The 27,328-nt window shown below is 40.1% G+C and overlaps 1 protein-coding gene across 1 annotated transcript in view; it reads right to left on the bottom strand.

Annotated features, from left to right (window-relative positions):
• LOC307250258 (UPF0606 protein KIAA1549) overlaps positions 1–19,237 on the bottom strand; it is a gene marked incomplete at its 5' end in the record, with an annotated part of 37,117 nt that extends 17,880 nt beyond the window's left edge. Inside the window, 8 exons of the mRNA XM_080027287.1 lie at positions 2,726–2,871; positions 2,961–3,020; positions 3,187–3,379; positions 4,521–4,651; positions 4,761–4,920; positions 5,351–5,439; positions 5,593–7,758; positions 19,099–19,237. Coding sequence (XP_079883413.1) covers positions 2,726–2,871; positions 2,961–3,020; positions 3,187–3,379; positions 4,521–4,651; positions 4,761–4,920; positions 5,351–5,439; positions 5,593–7,758; positions 19,099–19,237 — 3,084 coding nt within the window. The remainder of the gene's footprint in view (positions 1–2,725; positions 2,872–2,960; positions 3,021–3,186; positions 3,380–4,520; positions 4,652–4,760; positions 4,921–5,350; positions 5,440–5,592; positions 7,759–19,098) is intronic.
• Between the last annotated feature and the right edge of the window lie 8,091 nt (positions 19,238–27,328).

Below are 27,328 nucleotides of genomic sequence, written 5' to 3'. Positions count from 1 at the left end.
CAGATGTAGGAAAAAGGCTGAAGGACTCTCTATAGGCCGTATTAGCCCAGACAATTACCGATACCCGTGGCTGGGAATCCTCAGTCTTGTGGGTTAAAGCAATCATCTTGTTAAATGTCTTTATAACTCTGTTGATGAACTTTTAACATGACACCACTCTTCCCCTTTTCTGTGTTTGTTCACATACTGTATATTCATTCTGACGGGGTGCAGACTATGAGCTGGTACGATTCAAGTCCATCACAATTACATTAGAATTCCTGCCACCAGAATTACATTAGCTGTCTGACACGTTTTAATTTGGTTATTCCCATTTGTTGTAATTATCCCAAACTGCAACATTTGTGGCCAATAGACAGTGCTCATTCAACTGGAAAAGAAGTGCTTCAAAAAATGAACATAGGATCCATGGAAGATGAGGCACTACTCTCTCCACATATAACATTTTTTATTTCTGATGAAGGCCCTATTAAGTCACATTTTCAATAATAAAAATTACTTTTTATTGAAGAGTGTGGTACCTCATGTTCTATGGAATCCTGCAACATTAATCATTTTAAGTTTTTGTAACTTCAGAAACTAACATTCCGGCATTACCTACAATTAGCCATATGCCGTACTGAATTTTTTTCTAATGTATCAAATATGCATCCCAGTGAATCTACATGTTTAACTAGATTATCCCTTTGATTGTTTTTAAATAGCAGTGCACAGTGAAAAAAAGGCATTACGGTAAATATTAAATATTTTCATTGCATTGTATTTAATTGTATGTACTCCATAGCTCTTAAAATTAATATGACGCCTGTGTAGATCTGCTTGTAATTGTTGCAAGTTCTTTTTCATGAGGTGTTTATTATTTTGCCCATTATTTTAGCACCAAAAAACGTCTACATGCATTCGTATACACACACTACAATGAAAAGATATAGTGATAGCCAACTGCTTATATCAACTCATGTTCTGTATTCCCATCACAGTGTTCATTGTTTGAATATTTCTGTCTGTGTGTGTGTGTGTGTGTGTGTGTGTGTGTGTGTGTGTGTGTGTGTGTGTGTGTGTGTGTGTGTGTGTGTGTGTGTGTGTGTGTATGTGTATGTGTGCGGTCTCCCTCTGGGTGCCCTGAGGCGCAGAGCAGTCTGCCGTCTGCATTACTGGAAAGAGTAAAGCGCAGGTCATGCTTGGGTTGACACAGAAAAATAGCTGGGCAGGCTCTCTCATCCAGGGTCTAATACAGTCTATGCAAGCTTATTAGAGTGGAAAGTATGGCAGTGTGAATGTATGGGTTATCGCACAGCCCAATTCAACCTCCACTTTTATCTGTCTCGGCAGACTCATAAGGTATTCTCACAGCAGGTGACAAAAACACACTCATTCTGTCATGACGGGCTCAAGCATCTGTTTGAGATACAGTATGTGTTATGTGTGTGTGTGTGTGTGTGTGTAAGAGAGCGAGGCAACACATTCTTCTGAAGTTCAAACGCTCAGTCGGAGTCCCCCTCACTTTCATTATATCCAACAGTTATATGTACAATTTGTCTTTGAAATGTAAAAACTAGCTTTCTTAATGAGAGGCTCCTATCACGGCTGAAGGAACTGAGGCACATAATACCACTTCTGTGTATAACACACAGCCATATTTGTGAAAAATATGGTTTTGAAAGGCAGAAAGGATGCCAGAGCCTAAAAGTAGAGATCTAATCTTAGTGCAGACGCAGGCACTGGAGTTCTACCGTCAATATGGTCTTCCTTTTCCCAAAATTGCTGTGTTGGTTTTATGTAAAAGATGCAGGAGGCAGAAAGGTCGTAAAGAGCGAGACAGCTACTCACCCAAAGATGATATTTATCACACTGACAGCTCCCCTGTTTAAAGACCACCATATGCACTCAGACTTCATGAGGTCAGACCAAATATGCGTCTCTGGTCTCCCATAACAACAGTTTCTTTTATCTGAGTATTTTGCTCTCCGGGCTCCTTTAATTTATGAATCTTTCACCCGCCCTCTGTATCTCTTCCTCCATAGTGTTTACCTCTCAACAACAGAGACAGAGTCTTAATCATCTCAACTGTAGGACAAAGACAGAGAAAAAGAGAAGCAATAATAATTAATAATTGATCTGCTCTTAGCAGCTCTGTGGCTCGCTGAGCTCACGTCAAGTAACAGGACCGGAGAACTGAGGAAGAGGAGAGAGAAGAAGGACTCGTGGGGTTGTGGTCTCTGAGTGGCTGGTCCTCTGGGCTGAATGGGATGCTGCTGTTGCCATGGAGACAGAACCCTATCCTGTCCCCCTTTGAGATGAGCCGAGCAGGTGCGGAGCCAACCCACAAAAGCAAGAGCCTGATTAGTAAAGCAGTAAGGCTTTCAGTGGTTGCAAACGCTGCAACGCGCACATAATGAGGTCTCTGTGCTCAGGCAAGGTAGTTACAGAGAGAGCTTGCATCAGGGAATAATGATATAAATGGTACAAGAAAGCGAGCTCTTTCAAGATTGAGTCCGTAATCTTTTAACAAACTTCCTGTTAAAGAGTTTGGAAAGTTTGGTTGTGTAATGCACAAGAAATTAAACAAGTAATTCTGCTAAGTCTGAAAGTGTTTACCTCGATATGTGAAAAGTTCAATATTAAAGAAATTCGTTTTGTACATATTATCTTCTCCAAAGGCTTTGCAGCTGTGAATGCAAGTGCTGAGTACAGCATTGAGTAAATCTAAACATAGACCCAGTACCTGAACACTGCTGTTGCCTGTAGTGGTGGCTCTCTTAACACGTCTGACTAATCCCATTGCCTCCCCGAGTATCACAGCCACCTGGCGCTCCATGTTGGCTTGGAAGGTCCTCTCACCCACTTTCTGGTCCAGTACACCCAGCAGCACTATGTACACAAGAACCATAACACAAATCATCAGGTTTAAGTAGCTGTAGCCGCTTTTCACCGTGCTAAGAGAACTCAAGACGCCATACCTGTTCTAACCCAGGAGGAGCGAAGCAACTGGCTAGTGTTCAACTGGGGATAATGGAAAGCTGTAGGGGGGGAAAAGTACAACATGGTGTTAAAGCCGAGGAAGGATTTAACTAAATTCATTGTTGGTGATCACATTCAGAAAAATACAACGGCTATTAGTGTAAATCCGATAAATGATTAAGTGGAAATAGCTCAAACACAGAGAGTCGACCCTGTGGTACTCACGCTCAGCAATCTGCAGTACAGGGAAGCCCATGTAATAGCTGAATTCCACCATTGTAAGCTTCATCAGAGCAGTGCTGACCTCTGACCCCAGCAGGTTACCTCTCGTCCCTCGCACAGTGAAGGTGATGTCCACTGGCTGCCTGACTAGCCGCTGTTCCCGGGTTTTAGGAGCAGCCATGGTGATGTTTACAATCTAAAAAAAACAACAAGAGATGATCTGATGAGCCATTTTCTGGAAAATGCTTGTTTTGTCACATAAAGAGTTAAAATCATGTTCGCATTCTGAAAATCATTGGCTTCGTTGATTGGAAAGAAGAACAAAAAAAATGGTGTGTGCCCAAGGGTACAGTTTTCTAGTTGTTCATAAAAGATATTTCCATTCTGCAACAAAATCTTGATTTAATCTTCACATTTATTCCAACTAAAAGGCTATAATACAGGCATCAGAGTAATAGGATTACACAAAATTCTACCGAAGCCAGCTAACCAAATAGTCAAATAAGCTCATTATTAACAAACAGTAAGCTTCTTTAATGCTCAACAACTTGACCATTAACTCCTTAAAGTACAAGTATCCAAGGGAAGTATGTATCCCAGGTTCTTGTTGATGAGTGATGGTTAGATGGGAAGGAGGATTGGTGTGGCTTCCTGGTGATAGCCTTCACTCTTGCCTATGGTACCTGTGTGTAGTGGCTGAAATGCTGAGAGCGAGAATACAGCAGGCCAAACTGAGTAGGAACCTTTTCTCACAGAGCACTTGGACATAAGAATGGAAGGAGCTTATTAAGGTGCTCTTGGCATCCTCTTAGGAAGAGACTAAACAATAAATATTGTGGAATATGGATGGCGAGAGTAACGACTTGGCTACTCTGCCGATTTAGCTGCCCAGACCTAATTCATTATGGAAACAAGGATGAATGGTAAGATTGAGCAAGACCCGTCAAACCAAATTCATCACTTAGTTCTATAGCGATCTTAATAAACTTGCTTTCTCTACATCCCCAGGATGAACAGGAGAACAATTCATGCCACCATTTATTTACTGTAATCCAAAACCCTTCACAATCATGATTAAACAGAGCAGAGGTTTGGAAAGTAATATCCCAACCAGAGCCTACAGATAGATAATACGATATTTTTAGTAAAGCTATAGAATCCATTGGAGGAAAAGAGCTCAAGCAGAAAAGGGCTATTATTCAGAAGGCTCAAGATAATCGGCACTGAATTCAGCCTTGAGCTACTAAGCCAAAATGAAATACACCCTAATGAAAATCTCTTAGCCGAAATAGAAGTGAGAGGCTATTCGTGTTTCCCTGCCTTCTCGTCACACTCACGTGCACGGTGAAGTTCGTCGACTCCTTTGAGCGCCGACGCACTTCTGCAAACGCCTTGGTCAGACCTTTCTCGATGCTCTCACTGAAGTTGCAGAACCGCACATCTATGTGACTGGGAACAAACTGCAGCACTGCATGGAGTGAAGTAAATAAGGGTTTTAGATCGCCTTTAAAAACAAAAGTTTATCACAAACTATTTAAAATATCGACAAAACAAGAGCTCGTTGAAAGGTCATTTACCTGTGTGGATTTGATATTTACTGTCTGGGGTTGACCAGCTGGGAGAAACAGACAGGAAGCGGCGCCCAGACCTTCGCAGAGCATTGATGACAGATATGGCTGTGTACACAACTGGACCAGACGCCACCCGAAACACAAACCTCGGCGGGGGGTTCACAACCTTCACGGACAAAGAAGGAATATATGAAATAGAAGACGAATTACTCGTTATGTGTTCATTCACAGTAGAGAGCCTTGTGTTAAATAAGCAGCCGGAGTTCTTAAAGAGGTCATCGCGGTCTTGTGGATCTTAATGGGACTTCTCTCCTGTGGTTTGTTAATCACAGAACCACTGATAAAGAACTCGGGAAGTGGTCTGATCTTCATGGTTTATCTACACCACTGAAAATGTACAAATACACATACACACACACACACACACACACACACACACACACACACACACACACACAAACCGACACTCAAATGCCGTTTATGTGAGAGCCATTGCACAACACTCCATCAACTACAGAAATATTTCATATTCTCACCTCACACAGTATTACCTTAAAACTAATAACATGTCTTAACCCCTGTTGAGATAAATGTACCTGCAGTTCCACTGACTTGTTGAATTCCACTTTCAGTATGTCTCTCACTTGAGATTTGGCATATCCAACAGTGGCTCCGGAAGCGAAACCTACATAAGATAAGTATAAGTATGGTAATAGTCGTATTGTATTAAAACAAATATATGTGTAAAATTCCAATTACATTCACAGTTTCCATATGTTTCGAGTGGATTAGATGAAACATTGTTATAATAAAACACAAAGTATATTTTCAAACTTACCAACTTTTACTAAATAAGCAGGTCTATCAAAGTTGCAGAGGTACTGTCTTGATGTTGTTGTGGTGTTTAAAGTGGTGGAAGAGATGATGTTGACTCTAGTTGAGGCTTCAGTGGTGGCGGTAGTTATAGTCGTGGCTTGATGAGAAGTGGTGTTGGCAGTTGCAGTTGTGGGTACAGCAGAGACTGTATTAGCGTCACTGCTAGTTGGGTTCAAGGTCACAGCCGTGCTGTCAAATCCATCTTCAGTCACCCCCTGATCACCCATCAAGAGCGGGGGGACAAAAGTACTATTATAAGTGGGTTCAGTTGAAACTACAGTGATATTAGCGGGTTCTTCAGTTGTAAAAGTAGAGTCTTGGGGAGTTAAATCTATTGCACCAGCAGTGGTGTTGGCAGCAGCTTCAGTTGGAACAGTGGAAGAGTGTATAGTTGCAGTTAAGACAGAAGTGGTGTGTATGGTACTTTGTGGGATTGACTCTGTAATGAACCAATGGACATCTGTCAGAGAGGAGGAGGACATTACATCGACATCATCTGGCAGTAAGGGTGTGGAACTGGGTAGCATGGCTTCTGTCGATACAGTGCTGTCAAAGCCAAACGTTGGTGTAGCTGCTGACCAATCTGTGGTGGACACTTGACTACCCCAGGTGGAAGAGGAGAAGACATGGCTTGGGACTATGGAAGGATCCAGAAAAGGCTCTGAGGCATTGACCAGCTGAGGACTTTCCTCTGTGGTTGCTGCTGGGGTCGACTCATCATGAGGCTCAACTCCTGACAGATCACTTGAAGAACCATCCTCAGTCCATTTGGCATCATCGGTGAAGCTGCTGGTGGGTGTGATGTCTGTAGGACTGATGGACACCACAGTAATGTTCCCTCTGTGTTCAGCTCCAGATTCTAAACTGTTGTTGTCCTTGGTCAACTGAGTAGTGTAATACTCCAGGCTGTTCATGTCAGGTAAGAGGACATCTGTCGGTTGAATTGTGAAAGTATCGGGCCAATCTATGTCTGATGTGTCGGGTATATCATTGTTAGCTGCAGGAGTAGGTTCCAGTGTATAGTGAATTGTAGAAGAAGATGAGGAAGGATGAATGGATTTTAGTGGAACAATGGTGCTGTATGTTGTCACAAGGCTGGAAGAAGGTGAGACGTGAAGAGGATTCAATGATGTAAGTGATATGCCCACTCTGGAAGGGAAGGATGTGTCATAGGTTTCTGTATAGTCCTCCATGTCATATGGGTCAGTGGGCACCTTGGTGACAAATGAGTAATCATCTCCATTTGAATTTAAGAATGACATTGTCTCCAAGTAGTCACCAGAGCCCCAGTCCACTTCCATGGTGTTGGTTGGGTAGAAGTCCTCTGGAGAGACCTCAGTCGGTTCAGATAAAGGTGATAAGGTAAGGTGTGGGGCGATGAAAGGCACATCGTAGCCAGGGGCCAGAACCTCATCTGGATTGGGTTGTATGTTGATGTAATGTGCTGGCGTGTTGTCCTCCAAGGGGGCACTGCTGGGGTTCAGCTGATTCACATCCAAGATTTTACTATAAGGTTCATCTGCCGGAGAGTCAGCTAAATTCAGTTTAGGGGGCTCAAGAGGCGCACCAGTAAGTGATGTCAGGATTGCACCATCTGGTTGCTGGCGGAAAGTTTCTTTCCTCTCAAAATTTGGTCCTAGAGGTGTTGTTGACCTTGTAAAAGCAGGGGGGCTTAATGGTGCTATGGATATATTTGACTGAGGCTCAAGCCCAGATTTTGTAGGCATTGGAGAGGGAGAGGAAGATTGCTTGACAGGATTTGTCCTGGCCAGCTTCCAGTCTGTGGAGAGTTGAGCTGGTGCCTCGAATTGTGGGTTAGACCCCAATACAGGTTCGGAGGGGTTTAATGATAGAGTGGAAAGAGGAAGTGGTTCTTCTACAAGGGGGTCACTTGCTGTGAAGGATTTGGAGTTTTCAGAAGCAACACGTTTTGAATAAAATTCTGTGATGTCAGCAGTCTGAACTTCATGGTTATGTTCAGTATTGGATGGCAGGGCACCAGGTGAGTCTGGGCTCTTGAAGGCAGTATAATGTGAGGCTGGTAAGGCTGATGGTGATGATCTGGTTGAACTTGAAACATCTCCCAAAAAAAACACGGGATGTTGTGTTGGGACCAACAGAGACTTGTCTGCAGAGGAACAAAGAAAATACTTTAGTTTAGTACTGGAAAGAATAGGGATCCACCACTGACTTCAAACAAAGTAAATTACAAGGATGGGGGCTGGACTGATTAAAATAAGCAGGCTTTTTTAACTTCCCTTTACACACTCAATATCATTTTTAATTCACAAATATAGGGACCATAACTTGATTATTACAGAAAGTGTGTATTATTATATTTATTTTCTCCACAACTTTATCTGATATCAGCCTTAAGATGCAAACCACCCACTTCTCATCACTTTAAGCAAAGAAAATGTGCAACTTAGTCACATTGTTCAACACAAAAGCAGGCAAACAGCACTTTCCATGGCAGACAGGCAGGCACCTTTCTGTAGACCATGGTGTATAACTGGACGTCATGAATAACAATGGTATCTCATCAGTGGGATAGTTTAAAATAACAAACTGTTAGGCCACCCAGCCTCAACTAACCAAAATGAACATTGATCTGTGAGGGATTAACAAAACATATTGGACATGCTGACAAGGGGGTGGGTTTAGGATCTTATATGTAACCTTTGCCTATAATTAGACAAAATCAATACTATATTGACAGATTATTAATAAACTGAAGGTATTGACACAACGTGCAATTTGAGATCTAGTGAGGTTGGTTTACCAGAAAGCACTAGATATTTAGCAGCTCATTCTATTGAATTAAAACTACCAAGTGGTTCACTGACCACTTCACTTTCTAATTTTTGATTCCTCGACCTGATTATTAATCTAACCGGTGTCCCATTTGCTAAGGAGGCTACAATATTGAAACATAACCAAAAGCTGACACTGACAGTTTCCCTCGCTTCCAGTATTGAACTACGGGAATATGCTGACACGTATGCAATGACAATTTATTCCAAAATGGATACGTGTGAATTGGTCTTTCTGGTTCAGCATCTCGATGTCCTGGGATATTTACCAATGCACTCTCGGGAAAACATCTCCTATTCTTTATTTATGGTTCTGACCTTACAATGATGGATAGTGCATTCAGCTCATCAGGAAGCAACTCTACCCCTCATACACAACATTAGACTCCTAAGGGGTGACTTTAAACCAACCAACATGTAAAAATGGCAAATGTTGCTTATGCAAGACATTTCCAACTACATATGAGCGCCAAAGGCCTTCTTCTTCATATTGCATAACATGTTGTTTCATGCATGATTTAATTTGGGAAAGTGCCTTGATTGCACAACATGGTCAGGGTCTTCCATGTCCAAGAAAGTCTTCATGAGTTGAAGGGTAGGGAACAAAATAATTCTTAAGTAAGTCATAATAACAGACCCTTTTTACAGTTCCATGAATAGTATAATATTGAATTCTTAAATTGTTTTTCATACATTTTCACCAAGAAAAATATTCAAAGCCAAAACAAAGGTTTAATGGTTGTAAAACATTTTTTTTTATATCTTAACTTTTACACAGGAGCTGTGGCAGATAAACAGAACAGATAAAGAGAGATCAGTTAAGGTTCCTGCTTACATCAAAGGATAAGCTAGCGTATGGTTATCTGGGTTATAGATCATCAAAAAGGAACCATAATGCGTGCATAATGAGATTACAAGAATAAACAAACCACAATACAATACACCCAATATTATTGTTAAAGAAAGCTCAATGCAGAGCAGACTTCATGTCTTGAATGTGTCCTTTAAAGTGGGTCTTCAAATGAGCAAGACTTTATTGCCAGAAGTAAGCCACCAACAGCTTCTATATAGTGACTCAGCAGTTTCTGGTAATGTTGCTGCCCTTTGTAGTGTACAGATGCTCTGCAGAATCAACACACTTCAAAATAGCCACAGAATCAGCCGAGGGACACTATTTTTAACATTGGCAGATCAGGACTGATCATTTATAAAAAGCAAACAAGTCATCTTCAGTTAACTTCATCGCTTCATAACAGAAGACTGCCTCTGGTTTGGACCAGGAGAAAACTCCCAACTTAATTGTAACCTACCCTGGTACCTTAATCGAGTCAACATGCTATTATAACAGAGCCCATTGGAAAGGACATGGAAATGAAATCCAAGACATTCTTCTCTGAAAGCTAATCTGAGCTGTGCATTCTCCCAAGTGCCACACAGCACAGTCTGCTGTGCCAAATGTTTGAACCACCATGGAACCATCCCACAGCTGGGCAGCTATACACATTCTCAACTTATCCTGGACAGAGATGAACATGTTTGTAACCATTGATATGATGATGCTGTTACATGTTCTGTACAGGCTGTTTATTGATGGACTCATTTCTTAGTTTTGTTGTTTGTTTTAATTGCAAGAAAGATACCAGAATTTAAGTTGTTTTAGTCCAAGAAGAGTATGGAGCAAATAGTTAGCGGCCAATGTGAATGTGTGTTTGTGTTTCGCTGAAACGTAAGACTCATTACACAGCATTTGGCTGTAAACACATATGAAATACAAACAAAGACTATATAGACAAGCTCTGCAGGAGGCTGTGTTTGTTGAAGAAACATGCTGATGTTGGGAGGTCATTCTGCGGTGAGTGACCCCAAAATGTCACCTCATGTCATCGCACCCCTACAGTGACAAACCTATTCATCTATAGCCACATTTGGGACAATTAAACATGCATGAATGGACGGCAAAACATCCAGCTAATTAGGACAAATAATATTATTGGAAGGTGATTGATGATGATGATGGTGATGAAAGACAAGGTGCATAGAAAGACATACAGACAGACATAAAATACATGGTGGAACCATAGACTGTATATAAAGAGTGGAATCAAAAACCAATGCTCTCTTCAACAATGAAGCACAGTGTTTAGAATCATTGCTGTTGTTCAATCTCTGCATTATTAGGGCAAACACATTTCCATAAAAAATCTTTCCATATAAAATAAAATCCCAAACAGTTCTAATCCAAAACTGAATGATTATTGTATATAAAAAAACTGCCTGTTCGTTCTTAAAGGAATACTTTACCCATACGGAACCGGCGTTCTATGATTATAAAATCGCTATTATAATATAATGAATGAGGTTTTTCTTCCCTTAGTCTTTCCCTTTCCTTGGCCCAGCTGTCCTGTTAATCCTAACCCTACATTTTACCATGTGTGATGTCACACATGCAGGGTTAGACAGTGAGACCATAAAACACCCTTTCAGCCTTTTCTCAGGCTAAGATGAACCATTTTCTAAAATGTTTGCACATTTATACTACATAAGATCTCAGAGTTCAATACACCTTCATATTTCCACCGGTGAAGTAGGTCTTTAATAATTAAGCGGGCATGGTGATCTTAGGCAGAGCTCAGTTCAACAGACAGCAGCCGAGCACAGAGCAAGTGAGACTGGGCTGACATTACAGTAAGCAGAAGTTGACAAAAGGCCTTCCAAGACTAAGCAGCGCTGCCACCTGTCCCCTCGAAACACGAGTGTGTCACACTCGGCTGGCCACTCATTGTTGGGCCTGTCGGTGAAAATAAGCACAGAGACCCATGTTGAGGGAGACCTTTAAATTTCAGGTCACGAGAGCGTAAATGTCAAGTGCTCATCTCACGTAAATGACAGGGTCCCTCAGTACAGTTTTCCTTCCCTACTAATGTCACCCTCCCAGTCTGTCACCTTTTCTTTCTGGAGTACGTGAATCAGATCCTAATTTAACTGTCAATAAGAACACATTGCAGGAACAGGGTCAGGCTGTTACTATAAACAAAGTATTTGAAAAAAGAATAAATTATCTATACGTCTTATTTCTATTGATTAATATAGGCAGCTTAAATAAAAAAAAAATATCCTGCTTCTCATAGAGGAGTTAAAATAGCATGTGTGATCACATGAATGAAAAGAAATATGGCAAAGTCCCATTACTCTGACAACACTGAAGAATTAATGCAGTGAGATTTTCATTCATTCATCACATGAAAAATCCCAGACTAATAAGATTCTATTTCCATTCATCAGGCCCGGATGTGACTTCAGCCCAAACCTGGCCTATAATGAATAGCTGCCTTGTACATGAGCTGAACTAAATTTGCATTCAACCAAAATGAAAAGTCAATGAAAACAACAAGTCCTGAGTCACCTACTATAGGAGTGAATTTTATATTAATTGACCAGTCACTGGATGAACAGGAGTGACTGACGAGTAGACATATTAAGTGGGTGTAATAATAATTGAAAAAAAAAACAGTTTCCTACAAGGTGGTGTAAGCCGATCTATCCATCTATAAACAGCTGGTTCAGTGAAAACACATTTTTGTCAAAATGAAAGCAGACAATGAAACAAAAAAATAATGCCGTTCTTGAGGCTTGCTTGGTTTGATCGGCTTCCATTTATACATCCGGATGCAAGCTTGGGTCACTGCCAGCAATCATATAAAAAGGATACTGACAAGACAGGGATTATTACTGCTGCTGGCAGACGCAAAGTTTGTTTCTTTATAAAATTCCCACAATGGAATAGAAAAGAAATGGAGAAGGGTAGAGAGACTTTGCTGAATGCAGAGCAGCAGACACAACTTCAGGCATCTAAAATAGCACTAACCCAATTACCGAGGATATTGGAAAAGTCTTATGAGATCATTTTTGGACCTTCACAGTTCTTCACTGATGTCTGTCTGAACTATTTAGAAAAGCTCTCCGGAGACTTGGTGTCCCTGAATAAACTGGTTATTACATAATATGGAAAATAAGATAGCAGAGAAAACATGTTTTTTGCTAGTTGACTCAAGTGTTGCTTACAATTGCACATTTTTGTTTTGCTTCTGTATTTTTTTTTCCAATTCACCTTTAACGAATTCTTAAAGTTTGTCTATCAAAGTTCCGTGGAAATATTTTATTGCAACAGTCAAATGTGTAAGATTATGTTTTCCTCATTCATCTCATAAAATAAAGGGCAAGACATGTTGAGCCAAACTGCCATATTGCTTTGGGACTTGTATAAACATTACATAAGTATCGATGTTTGGATGTTTTTGTTATAACATTTTAAAAGCTAGATTTGTTCCGAATAAATGATTGTATTTTTCAATTATACTTGTCTGTTTTGAGTTTGAAATCTAATGAGTCAACTATAAACATAGCCATAACTGAGAATAGATAACAATGTACAGTACTTCTGCTTTCTCCCTGGCTACCTGAATGAAGCCTGCAACAGTGAACACCAACAGATTTAAATCCCCCGAGGAGGATAAAATATGATTTTTGTCTTCGCTGTCCTCCCATGACTACTGATCCCAAGGCTGAAACAGAGTTAAACTGATAATGTCCATCTGTAGACGGCACTCTGTCTGGAATTGAATCACAGAAGATACTTTAGCCTGGTCTCCTTTACTTCACCACTCCATGCGCATACTTACATATATAGATAAAGGGAACAAGGCAATACTCTAAACTAATTAAACGTTGTTTAAAATAGTGAAATATTTGGACGGATGTGAGCGCTGACATACAGAACAATTATGACGGCAGCATCATTTACAGAACACGAATAGGACAAACAAATGTGTTTTCTGATTCCATCTGTTTTCCAATGGCTTTAATGCTAGTGTTGGGGTGAAGCCTTAATATGACTTACCTGGTGAAAGGATGAGTACATATTTGGTTTAATTGCAAATACAGCTCTAGAAAAAATTAAGAGACCACTCCAAATATTAAGTGTCTCCCGTTTTACTATTTATAGGCATATGTTTGAGTAGAATGAACATTTTGGTTTTATTCTATAAACTACAGACAACATTTCTGCCAAATTTCCCTCAAAAATATTGTCATTAGGGGCATTTCCATTAAGTAATGTAGAGATGAAGATTGAAGAAAAGTCCTGATTGGTCTCCTAATTTTTATCCAGAGCTGCACATCCAAGCTGAAGGCAAGCTGTATGGTTCTCAGTACACTTGTTTACAAATGTACAGAGAAACACACAAAAAGATATGAGGTCCAATAGAATTTTTTCAATACTGACATTTATAAGAACCAACCTTCATTTAACTGTTAAAATTACTGTTCCAGCAGCAGGCAACCAATAGGGAACCAGCCAAGCAGCTGTGAAACACACAGACATTGTGCTTGTGTATGCTGCTCATGCACACACACACACACACACACACACACACACACACACACACACACACACACACACACACACACACACACACACACACACACACACACACACACACACACACACACACACACACACCACCCAGAATAATACACACACACATGACTATGTGTGCCGAGAAATCTGAGATACCAATTACAGAGCACTCTAATGATATCATTTCCTATGTTTGCCAGACTCCTTATTGCAAAAAAAAAGTTATTTAATGGTTGAGTAATTTGAAGAAAAAAAAGAAGAAAGAGAAGAAAGAGTCTTTTGGTATTAATGCTAGCTTACTACAACCCCACACATGGTTCTGTTTTCAGCTGAGCCCCCTTGCGTGACTGGCTCTTTATAGTTGGCTTGGAGCTGCGTACACTGAGTGCAGTCGAACAATCAAGATATGGCTGTGTGTTGACATTTGGTTTTATCGGGGAAGCTTTTAAGATGGGAAAGATCCCATTGTTTTTATCAGTGGAGTTCAATTAAATCAAGATCTCGGCAAAGGTTTGACTTCACAGGGGGTGTATTTATTAAAAAAACAACACCAGTTGCTTTCCGGTGCACTTACATGTCAAATTAAGATTATATCAAACATTTAAAGATCAAGGGACATATTGAAATGGATAAAGCAAAGGTTATGATTAGAATCTAAATCTGAATTCTAAATCCCAAATCTTGACCGTGATCTTAAAGGTCAATAAAGGTAAAGCTTAAAGTTTTTGAAGTCGGAGAGGTTGCCAATAGCTACCGTTTATTAATTCAGTTGTCTGATTTGGCCCAAAAAATGAGCATGAGAACGTAGACCTGACTGAGGTCATGCCTGCACTTCATCAAATATTCATACGACCTCTGTACTGTTTTCCTGAGGGAATACTTTTTAAGATAAGAGAAAGGAGAGTGCAATGAGAGGGGAAGCAGGATGAGGGGGGAGGGGAGCAGTGTGCGAGAGAGGTAACGGAGGGAGAATGGGGGGAATCTGAGTTTAAAATGTATAGTACCAAAAGCTGCAAGGAAAGCTGACTTCTCTCAACATTTTCAGTAGAGTCTTCGGGGGATTTGTAGCATGCCGGGATACTTTAACAGATTTAAAGACTTCAGGTAATAAAAGCTCACATGCAACAACTCAAAAGAAGTCTCCCCAGAATTTGTGGTTATGATGGTATGACCAATTTTTCAAGAGTGGGTTATGATGATGCAATAACCAATGCGTCATTCTTTAAGTAAAGTTGAGCACTTCTATGCACACAAGGACAAGCACGCACACACCAGACACACACACACACACACAGAATTTGGGTCCACTCTTTCACCTTCTGCAGTTCTGATTTTCTTCCAAAGACACAGGAAGGCAAAGACTTTGTAACCAGAGAGGCCTGGAGGACTGTGTCACTCAGCACCTTCCTCTACTTTGCCTGGGTTTCCTCCCAGCACCAGGCCGCTCTCAGGCTTTAGGTCCTGGGAGAACAAACACTGTAACACTGTCTCTACATGGGTCGGGTTAAGCTCTTTTAGAAGGGTCTGTTTTCTAATAGGCCTAAAAAAGTCAATATGTGAGCACAGGAGGGGACATATCTGTGCAGGAGTATAGGCCAAATAGTCACTGTCAGTTTTCTAAGTAGTTGCTGTGATGTTGAAAGGTCCAAAACCCCAAAATGATTTAGCCTGGAGTGGCTCAAAAGAGGCCATGGTGCCGAACCGCACCATCTGCTCTGATAAATATATATTAATAATCAGCTGCAGTTGGTCAGAGTGATTTGGGCTCAGCACAATATGGCCTCAATGTTGCCTTCTGTCCAATCTTGAACTTTTCATTGCACATTTCAGGCCCATGACACAAGAAACAGTAAGCACAGTCGGGGCGATCTATTCATTACCAAATTAGGGGTGTACAGTGTCAACAACTAGTCAGATCCCAGTCTGAGAGATATCGGAGGTCCCAGGTGTACAGCTCTGATTATAGACGGACAGAATAGGTTCAACAAGAGTATCATAGCGTGCATTTTGGTGATTCTCAACAGAACATTTAAACACGTCTGAGTAATGCTGAAATAATGGCAGAACCCAAATAGCATGGGTGAAACAGTTAACAAATTATATTAAAGTGTATTATTAATAACTATTAAGTATGTAAGGATAAAAAACTAGTACTAGTGCTTTGTAAAGATGCTCGACCTAACACAATTGTTGTGCTGCACAATATTTCTACCATGTTCGGACAGTTGTAGGATGCTCAAACTGGAATGGAAAATGGTAAAACACAGAAAAAGGGTACACAAAATCACTAACAGATGTACATTCACAGGCCCCCAATGTAGTTCCTTCACATTACAACCTAGGCAGTATGATGCAGGTAATAGCAGACAACTGGAATACATTAGGGTAAATGAGTCCGGAGCTATCCTCAGAATAGCTGCTGCCTGTCATACAACTTTGACGTGTGAATGTGTGATTGGAAAAGATAATGATGGACACAGATTAGCAAGTGGAAGTACATTGAAAATATACTGTCTGCTATCATTGAGCCACCCTTGAGCAGCAGACCAGCTAGGTTCCACTGCTATCCACACAGCCAAATAATGTTGTTTGAGGCCAGGCCAGGCAGATCTATCCGACAGTCACCGGCTGCTGTCGGATAGATCTTTCTGGTCAAGCTGAAGGCCTGGTGAGAGCAAAAGTAGCCACTGTTTGGCTTATGATTGCTGCTTCTTCCCCATTGATCTGCAACTGGGCTCCCCAGCTCTAATGAATAATGAATGGCCGTATTGTCATCCCACAAAGATCACATTTCACATGGCAACCGACTGCACTGGTAATTAGCCAGGACTTTGCTGGCCCGCTGCTCGGCTGTGTTGAACTTGCCAGCCACTGCACTGCAGGGAAAGAGGGAGACAACTGTCGGAAGGGAAATTGCAAGGGCACTTAATGGCATCACCTATTATAAAGTTTATGGTTATTTGTAAAGATCTTTTCATTTTAGGCATATGGGTATACTGGATGTAGAGCCATTTCCTTCACAGAAATTGAGCCCACGACCGGAAAGACCAACAGAAACAGGGAAGTAAGAAAAGGGGAAAATGACTACATGATGTTAGGGTCTGGAGGAACAATTATACGAAGGTCGCCATGCTCTATTTGACCTAGAAACTATAAAGTGTCCTTTTCTGAGACTGTAAAAAGAAGGCTGTATGACTGTATACCCATATTGGGGAAAGAGGTTTACCATAATGTTGGTTGTATGGCGTTGGCCTAACCGACTTATTATATCTTTAGCTGTATGACATAACTAACACAGTTTCTTTAAAAAGTAGTCTTCTGCTACAGGAAGCGGAAGTTTGTTTTTAGCTTAACTAACTTATCTCTGTATATAATACTCACTCAACAGTCAATGGAACATGTCTCACATGTATTTGACTTCACATTGTGCGGGAAGGCCTGAACATTTTAAAGGAATTGGCAACATAAAAAACAAACAGTGATTTTTCTGCACCTGTATGTTTTAACATCAAGGTCCGAATAAAGGGCCCAGTGAGTCTGAAAGCAAAACTGCTGTCCAGTCAAGTTTTATGGTGCCATTTTACAACGGAATATCTCATTACATTCGTCATGATCAGCTCAAAAGAACCAATTGCAAAGTTGACGCGTCCACTTGTTCCCTATACTTCTATTACCACTACATTTTTAAATAGCACAGTCTACTGTCACAGAGCTAATAAAATGCTTTAATGTAGCAACTAAAGTTAAGCCTGGACAAAGGAGTTTACATTTAAAGGATGTGTTTAAAAAGCTGTGAAAAACGAAGTAAGGCTTGCTTGAAAGAAAGAAGTAAACAATTGTGTGAGCTATTAGTTTATGACTGTTGCAGTGTGTTGTAGCAGTGAGGTGTAATTCATAGCTAAGTGTATGGGCTAACCATGGACCTATTATAAAAGTGGCTAACGTACTCATTGAATGAATGATCTGTACTTATCTCTATAGGAAAAGAAAATGCGAACCAGCTAGCAAACACACCGCTGATTGAATATGCTGAGCAAACGCAAAGTGGAATGTAAAACTGTAATGACTACAAAAAATATGAAAGATCACTCATCTGAAATATGACTTTCGGTCTCTTTGAAGGGTCTCAGAGATGCATTAATTTAAGGTAGATAGGCCAACGTTATCAAAATCCCTAAATCAAAATAATTGTGAATGGAGGTGATATAATCAACGTTATGTTTGACCTGATTTCCTGCACGAGGCTTTCACCCTGCCATTTACTACTACATAATCCCATTACAACGTAACATCAGGAGTTTTTTGGCTGCACTTAAAATGTGTTGTTTTCATTGGGGAGTGGGTTGGGTGGTATCATGAGACTTACTATAAAAAGTGCTCACTTTCATAGATACAGGGAAAACAACCATCAAGGACATCAAGCTGATGACTGGAAGGGCCCTGCCTGGTTAAGTTGGCCTTGAGCAAGGCACATGATAACCTCAACTGATCCAGTGCAGCTGCTCAGCGAGCCCACAGACAAGACTGTGGTTATCTCCTAAATGTTACTGTGTGTCATTGGTCTAGAATTGCTGAAAATCAAGCTTTTGTGCTGAACAAGCTAACAGTAAGTCCATAAGAAGATAAGAAATAAGACAATTCAAATGTTAAGGTTTAACACTGGACAAGCAGTAGTATAGGCTTCTGATTTCTCTCTAACTCAATCCTCAGCGCAAGTGAAAGGTAACCCTCACTGGAAAATAATCCATCAAGCCAAGGATCTAACTAGGTTGGCTCTTCAAGGACATTCAAGCAGTGAACTGAACAAACACACACTTATCAGCAGCATTCATTTATTTCATTGTTGTGTGCAATTTATGTAGGCATTCCATTCGATTATGTGATATATGAATATAACCATAACAATTATGAGATGTGCAACAATGATATGAATGAATCATATGTGGACCTTACTGTTTCAAAAAACACCATGTTGACTTCTTTTTACATGTGTTGATTTGCAAAGCTTTCCTGTCTCATACACTATAATAACAAACACATGAATGGGTGATTGTTTTTCTATCATAGTTCATTTTGGTTTGCATTTAGTTTTGGGTGTCTCTTACTTGCTAACGCTCCACTCCAAAGCTAACCGAACGTCGCACAAGAGATGCTAATCCGTGTGCGTTTACGTAAACACAAGGTACAAGTTAGTGGAGTGTGTCGTGTGTGAGCCAACGAAAAAAAGGTGTTCTCTTACCTGCAACAGGTGAGTCGGCAGCGATCACTGTTACCAACAGCGTCATCCCCAGGACCAACACCGTGTGCCGGCCAAGGGCATGCATGAGAGCCTTGAGTATCAGCTGCACCCAACCCACTGAGGAGACTAAACCTGCCATGGTGCGGGCGGAGGTTAATATCAAGGCATTTCACCCAGTGGAGAAGACAAGGTTCATTCCCAGGAGACAATCTAGGGTTCGGGGGTTTAATTCAGGCCGCCTGCTTCGGTCTCCTTTAGTTCAAGGCCCCTTCCTTCCGCCACATGTGGTCACACTGAAGAAAGGCTGCTGTGGAAAACAAGAACGCAACAGTGTGACACTCTGAACAAAGCAAGGGTACTGTTTGTCTGAATGAACATCATACCATTATTCAGCCACTGATATAACAGGATAACCACTTCTTAACTGAGCTATGAACATAAGGAACAGAGGACTAATTAAATTTTTTTCAAAACCCCATTTTAATTACACATGTCATAACATGCTCATTTAAGCAAGGGAGAGGTGTGTAAAATAACTCTTCTAGCATTGACAAGTCTTTTTTTTTTTCACAGGGAACTAGCTGTCTCTATTTTCTTTTCGTTTTAGTTCCAGGTCATTGGCTACATTTAGCTCTAAGCCTTTTTATAAACAATAGGTCTGGGGTTTCCGGCAGATTCTGGAGTGTTTTTTTAAGGGTTTCTAAAAAGTCACACAGTCACATCTCCATAGAAGAAGGCTATATAGGCTATATATATGTTTGTAAAAACTTTACATCCCATGTTAAAATAAAATACATCAAATCGGATGTGTGCAGACAGGATTGTCTTGGGCTATCTATCTATCTATCTATCTATCTATCTATCTATCTATCTATCTATCTATCTATCTATCTATCTATCTATCTATCTATCTATCTATCTATCTATCTATCTATCTATCTATCTATCTATCTATCTATCCTATTGGTTAAGAACCCTGACACATGTCATGCACATGGGCAACCTGTTATAGGCTATGATGATTATAATATTATTATAAGCATAGCCTGAATTTAGGATTTACTATCTGATTAGGCCCACATTAATTGATCAACCTACCAGACTCCACATAGTCGTTAACGTGCTAAATAAGGAAAAAAGAGGACCAGCGCAGCACAGACTCCATCTCCAGGCTGGGCTGTATGGGCTGTATGGGTGAGTTATCAGTCAAAGCGTCTCATCATGATGATACAGTGCAGTCTCTTGTCCTACATCCCGTCCCGTTACTGGCAAGTTTAGGTCATGTGGCTGCCCAAGAAGCTACATTAAGCAGGTTACATCCCTCATTTGACTGTCACAGACACAATTTCCCCAAAAATACAACATGTTGGCAAATATAGTCCTAATTTGGAAATATTTACCAAAGCTAGCGTTGAGTACAGAGATAAAACGTTTTTTTTCTCCTCCTTTCCCCCAGCCATTCCTGTCAGCCTGCTCATAGCTGCGCATTCAGACTTACCAAAAAAAAAGGAAGCTCCAATTCTATCAATTCCTTTGTCTGGGTTACGAGAAAAAATCCTCGGCTGAAGTAAAAAATGATGTCTGAAGCTTCGCCATTAACCTGCATGTAACCACCTGCCTGTGTTTGAAGTTATTACAATGTAAACGTGTTGTGCGCGAGCTGCTGGTAGCTGCCTCGCATCTGACACTCTTTCGGTAACAGTTACCTTCTCCCGTTCTAAGGATTGGGTTAGTCCCGCCCCCTGGCTGATCTGATTAGTTTCTAATTTATTAAAGCCCGCTCTCATTGGCTACGGTTCTTTTCAGTCAAAGTGGGGTTTTAAGAAACTAGGTTGGTCTTCCTCGACTGGCGTCTGCGGCTTCCACGGCAACGTTGCCTCATGCAATGATGTAGGCTACTTAACAACGTATAGTCATGGCTGGATTATATATAACTCTGTCTTTTATTGGATGAATGGAGTTTTAAACTTCTTGTCATGGTGCGAAAATCAGATTAACTCCGTCCATTTTTATCTACAAGGATGCTTCCCCAGAATAGCCTTCTGGCTGTTGTAGTCCTACCTATGCCTTTAATTTGCAACCCCATCGACATTTAGGCCTAGGCTATATTTAAGTGCAGCCTTTACATTTAACATATTGACAAGACACATGGAGGATACACTTAGTTTATATTGTAATGCATGATTTTAGACAGGAGGTTAATGCGCCATGTTTCCAAACAGCTTGTGATCTGGGCCCCACACTGCATGCTGTGAAAATGTTCCTTTTCCTTTAGCAAGGCTCCGTTGTTGAAAATAAATAGAGACGATCAGCATAACCTAATCACGTCAGTGCCAGTTTATATGCATCAATTTTATGGTACACACTGCCACCTAGTGGCAGTATAGTGTGACTTACTGGATCTTTCAACTAATATTGTGTTCCAAGTTATCATGGAAAAGCAAATCCAAAAATGTTTTCTTAAAATCATAAAATTATAACATAAATGTTACATTTTATATACAAACAGTTAATAGTACAACACTTATTTGAGCCCATGTATGTAAGAAAGTAGTGAGTAAAAGTTTTTATTAAATCACAGTTTTAATAATGTAAATCACATACACAGTGAGTAAGTGCAAGTGAAGTGGCCTACATAATAGAACAGAACAAAATGTTAAATGAAGTAAATCAAAACATGGATTTTAGGATGCTGTTTTTGTCTGCAGCAAATCCTCCAGTGGAGAATACATAGCCTACTGCCGGGTATAGTGGATGGCCTTGTAAGCAGTCAATTTCATGTTTTGCTCCTCTGCTTTGAGCTTGGGCTTTTCATCCTTCCTCTGTCTGTTGTCCTGGTTCTTATCAAGCCAGAATCCAACTCTCAGACTGCTTGGTGTCATTCCATTTGGGTTTTACAGGTTCTTAAGATGATACAAGTTCAATAACAAGTACAAACATAAACAATGAAGAATTGAATATGTAGGGAAAGGTTCATATGGAGCTTCAAATACAAATGTTCTCCTCTGAAAAAAAACATAATATTAAAAAAACATAATTAAAATAAAATTAATTATAGCTTAATTAGTTCATATTCTTGTGGACAATTTCCTTCCTAATACTGTATGCATGGTATAATATTGAACACTTTAGGGCTCGATAGGATCAATGTTAAAGTAGGATAAAGGACTTTGTTACGTGCGCCTTCAGACTTGTGACCATGCTTTGCAGCAAACAGGAGATAGGTGGCGCTGTTTGGGTTGACCTTCTCCCCGACAGGCTCACTGTCTGTTGTGTTTTTTTGCTCTCCAGCCCAGTTGTTGCAAAAAGTTTCCCTTTTGCCCTGCTCCTGTGACTAGCTCCTCATCCACCTTCATCACCTTTACCCAACCAAGCCTTTGTAGCTCAAGTTGGTCTTCTTTGCTTTTCTCCAGGACCTTTAGTCAATTTGCCCTCATCTTCTCCTCCTCTCTCTGCTCCTCCTCTCCTACACATATTTTTCTCTTTCCTCTCTTTCGCTTTTGCTCGTCTCAATGCTCTCCAAAGCAACCCTTTGTCTGTGCTCCATCTCCATTGCTTTCAGCTCCACATACAAGTGTCTCCTGACCTCTCTCTTTCTCTCCTCCGGGGGTAAGTTTCATCATGTCTTTCACAAGCTCCATTTCAGCAAGGAGGGAACTTTGATGTCTATGGTTCATCCTGGTTCGTAGTAATGCTCTGTGTGTACTGGTGTATTCGGTAGGTCTACTGAGATGTCTTCCCTTCAATAGGTTTTACTTGTTAAATGATGGAAATATACATTGTTACATAGAAGCCATAGAAGTCCATATACAGCAATACACTGTATCATACTGTATAACATTGTTTATAACGTAAACCAATATAATAAGATATACTGGGGCATCATAATCATGACTAAACTTAACAAATCCACACCATCACAATCAACATTATCATTACCAGCTTTGGTATTAACATATGGCCTAGTGCTATAAAAGAAGTGCTAGGCCTACATATATAAATAAATAAATACATTTATAAAGATTTACTTCTTACTCTAGTGTGCTGCATTTTGCATGTAATAATAATAATACAAATTTTATATATATAGCGCTCTTCTCTCACTCAGAGCGCTTATGTAGGGTGCAATGTAGCTGTACAATCAAATGGTTTTGGTGAAAACGGATCAATTTGCAATTGCGAAACAATCAATTGATCGCCAATCACATTAGCTAACATGGCCAAGTTACCTGGTGGTAACTTAGCTATGTTACACAATGTTAAATCCATGGCAACAGCCTTGAATTGAGGTGTTGGAGACTTTAAACAGTGCATCACCTTACCGCTGGGTGTAAAATCTCGAATCTTCAAGTTTTTCAGATCCTTTGAATTACTTCATGTCCCTGAACAGGTTGAGATAACTCTCTCACTTGTTATTCACCTGCAGATCGGCTGGCTAGTAGGTCTATTAAAGGTTATCACAGTTACACATACAGTAGCTATTGTAATTATCAAGTTTTTTTATATAGCTGTAATTTACTTTTACTTACATAAGGTAAGACAGTCACTACTGGTTTCAATGTCTTGCTTAATATTTTCTTTTCCTTTTTTTGCCTTTCGACAGGGTGTATGCTTACCAAACTGCGAACTTAAAGGGATAGTTCAGTATTTTTGAAGTGGGGTTTTATGAGGTACTTATGCATAGTTAGTCTGTTACCATATGGAGACGGAGGTCAGCACAGTAATTTTTTAAAAGTTTGGGGGAGACGTCGCTTAGGCAGAAGTCAGCATTGTACTGTTGCAGAGGGTGCCAGCCGAAAAAGTGTATGAATGCTTACCTTAAAACAAAATGTCTGTTTAATTGTATGCAACATTTTGGATTTGTTCACTGCTGATTTGTGGACTGATGGATAATAATTTTTTAGGTTATCATTTATATACATGGCAGAAACAAGTTTTTTTGGCTGGCTCCCTCTGTAACAGTACAATGCTGACTGACTTCTGCTACAGCGAAGTCTCCCCTAAACTCCTTATAATGACTGCGCTGACCGCCATCGCCATAAGGTAACGGTGTGCACTGACGTCCCATCAAACCATTTTGTAATAATAGTGTGCAGTTCATTTTCTTACAACATATATATTTTTATATCTTTTCTGATGTGGACCTATTGCTATACCCAATCACTCATACAACACACCTCAAACATGAACACACACAGACACACACCCACACACAGACACACACACACACACACACACACACACACACACACACACACACACACACACACACACACACACACACACACACACAACACACACACACACACACACTAAAGTCTACAGTAGAAAACCGAGAAAGAGAGACTGGTGCCGTGACTTAACAGTTTAATGTAAATCCAAGACAAAGTGTGATTACATTTCTACACATATACAATATGCATATGTGAGCATACAAATTCTCATTATTAACTCGATTCACCTCGGAGACCGAAAAAATGATCAAAAGTAACAGTGAATAACAAGCTATAACATAGTTCACCACAACGCGAGCCCCTTCTCACCCTACAGTTAGTAAAGAGGACAATTAAAATAACTATATTCTTCTATTTGACGAAGCTGTTTGCCTGTTAAAATCCTCCTGTAAAATGTACAATGCTATCATTCGTTTTTTTCAAAGCCTAATATAAATTCACTCCATTTTTCTACAACGAAAATGATCAAGAGAAGCACACAACATCATAATGGTAACACAAGCGCTTAGTAGCAAGTACTCAACTTGTTAGGAGGTTTAATTAATCCTTCTTCTTATTGTCATTATTATATTTATTTAAACATTCTATAAAGCCAGTAATAATATCCATTCTCATAACATACTTAATAATATTAAGCTAAGGAGCAGGGTAATACATAGAACGCTACGTCAACAGATTGAAATAATGAGACATCACACCCCAATAAACAAAAGCAAAATAAGAATAGACAGTTAACAGAGAAAGATACTAGGAAATACTGCAGCACACATTAGATTTATCGACAAAGAATGAAGATTTTACATCATTGAGAAACCATACAGCAATGGACACAAAAGGGGGTCAGGGTTTGATGCACTCTTAGGTCTTTAGAAAAAGTAAATAAACTGACATATTACTTGGATGGATTCAGTTGTGCAAGTATCTATTTGTGAAATTGAGCCACAAGCTGATATACTGATAGAATTGCGAGAATGTACCAAAAAAGGATTGTGACTTTGACATGACCTGTATAGCTTCAGATGATCACTTTTGTAGTGTCAACAGGCAAATCTGGCCTTGAATAGAGCTTTGGTGCACCACTTCTAGATTCCATTTAATTGACTCCACATAAATGACTTCCTAAGGGAAATGAATCCACGTCCTTGCCTGGTTTAGAGGAGTTAGAAGAAATATAGATAGTTGAGAACGATCGTATCTGAATCAGTTTTGGTTCTTAAATTCATACACTGTAATCATCTGACACCCTCTATCAGTGATGGCATCAAACCTTGACCACCTCACCCTGAATTCCCCCGAGGAATAGCCAGCAAAAGGAGCAGATCTTAACAAATGTTAAATAGGAACACACACACACACACACACACACACACACACACACACACACACACACACGCGCACACGCTCTCTCTCATCCAAAAGGGCTTTAAGAATGGTTGTGTAGCTCAAATTATGAATTTCTCTGTGACACAAAGTACATCAGCTCATGATTAATCCACCTAACACCGGTTCTTAACCCCTTTTTTTGTACTTTGGGAAGCAGCTGCGACTTTGCAGAACAAGTTATCCGGTACGAGTATGTCGGTTTTGATGTTGCGTGGGCTTGGAGTCCCCTTAGAGGAGTTTTGTCTGAAGAAGACTAATGTAGCACAGTGCGCCATCATGCTCTCAGGAATGTTTATCGGTGTATCCAAAGCTCAAGGGCTAGATGTAATTCATGATAACACCATGAGCAAAGCTGGAAGTTTGAGTGTATTTTAGAGGATCATTCCAGGCTTCGAAGAGAGTGAGACACTGCCTTGTTTTGCTTTTGTCTAATTTAATGTCACCTTAACCCTTTGGAGGTATTGTTGGTTATTTGGAAGGCAGTACTCATCAACAATAACGTCGCTTGCAGGGAAGGCTATGCTCACCTCAACAACACAAAAAAACAAAACATTTTTTACACTCTACTTAATAAGCACATTTTGGTAATTGTAAGGTCACTCGATCTACAGTACGTTAATGCTCACATTTCCGATCCCCTTCCCCCCCCTTTAGAAAAAACACAAAACATTGGTTATGTGGAACAGCGTAATTAGACAAAGCTATCATACACATCAAGTCATTTCCCACAATGTTACACATACAGGGCTTCTCTTAATTGGATGTTTCATTTGAGAAAATAGTGATTATTTGATACCCCCTAATTATGGGGATGGTGGTAATTTATACATTATGTCGCTCATATGGGATTTTTGCTGGATGGAGATCAGATGTATAATTATTGCATCATGCATGGCCACAAACGGTGTAGAAATTAAACAAATGGTCACCCACTGAGAAGGATCTAAAGCCATTTCAGATGTCACGTCTCACATATTACATTCATTGTGTGCAGGTGACCGTGTTTTTTAAAGGTTAAGGTTGGTACATTTTTGATTAATTCATTGTTATAGGTCATTCTATGTACCATGGCACGCTAATGCATTACACAGGGTATTTTTGTTTTATTTGTTTTGTGTGTTTTTTTTTTAACAAATAAATGTTCATACAACACCAATAAAGCTACAACATCAACAACAACTAAAAACACGTTACTGGCTTAACAATTTGGAGAGAGGTTAGATAATTATTGATTGATTTCGTCAATCTAAACGGGGGGCCAAGTGTGAGGAGTGAAGATGGTAAAACGGAAAAAAAAGCTTAAAAACAGACTGCAGCTCTCCTCATGGTTGAATCAAAATGACTGTGCTGTGTGCATTAAGTGTGCTCAATCCTGCCTGTGGTATTTGTACATTGTACTCACACATGCATTCGCCTTAAAAAAATCACTATAACGCTGTGGAGAAATTGCTTGGACCGTACTGTGCTGGGATGTACATGAACAGTCTGTTAAAATTCTTTGGTGGGAGGAGCGGGAAAATAAGTAGCGCGGTTATGCTAATCCCTTACGCTGACAAGAGAGAGAGAGAGGGGACGGGACAGCAGTGTAGCATGGGTAACGTCAAATTCCCTCA

Source organism: Ammodytes marinus, assembly GCF_949987685.1.
Source record: "Ammodytes marinus genome assembly, chromosome: 5".
In the NCBI taxonomy this organism is placed as follows: domain Eukaryota; kingdom Metazoa; phylum Chordata; class Actinopteri; order Uranoscopiformes; family Ammodytidae; genus Ammodytes; species Ammodytes marinus.
The sequence above is the reverse complement of the archived record's forward strand: the minus strand, read 5'-3'. Positions and strand labels throughout refer to the sequence as shown.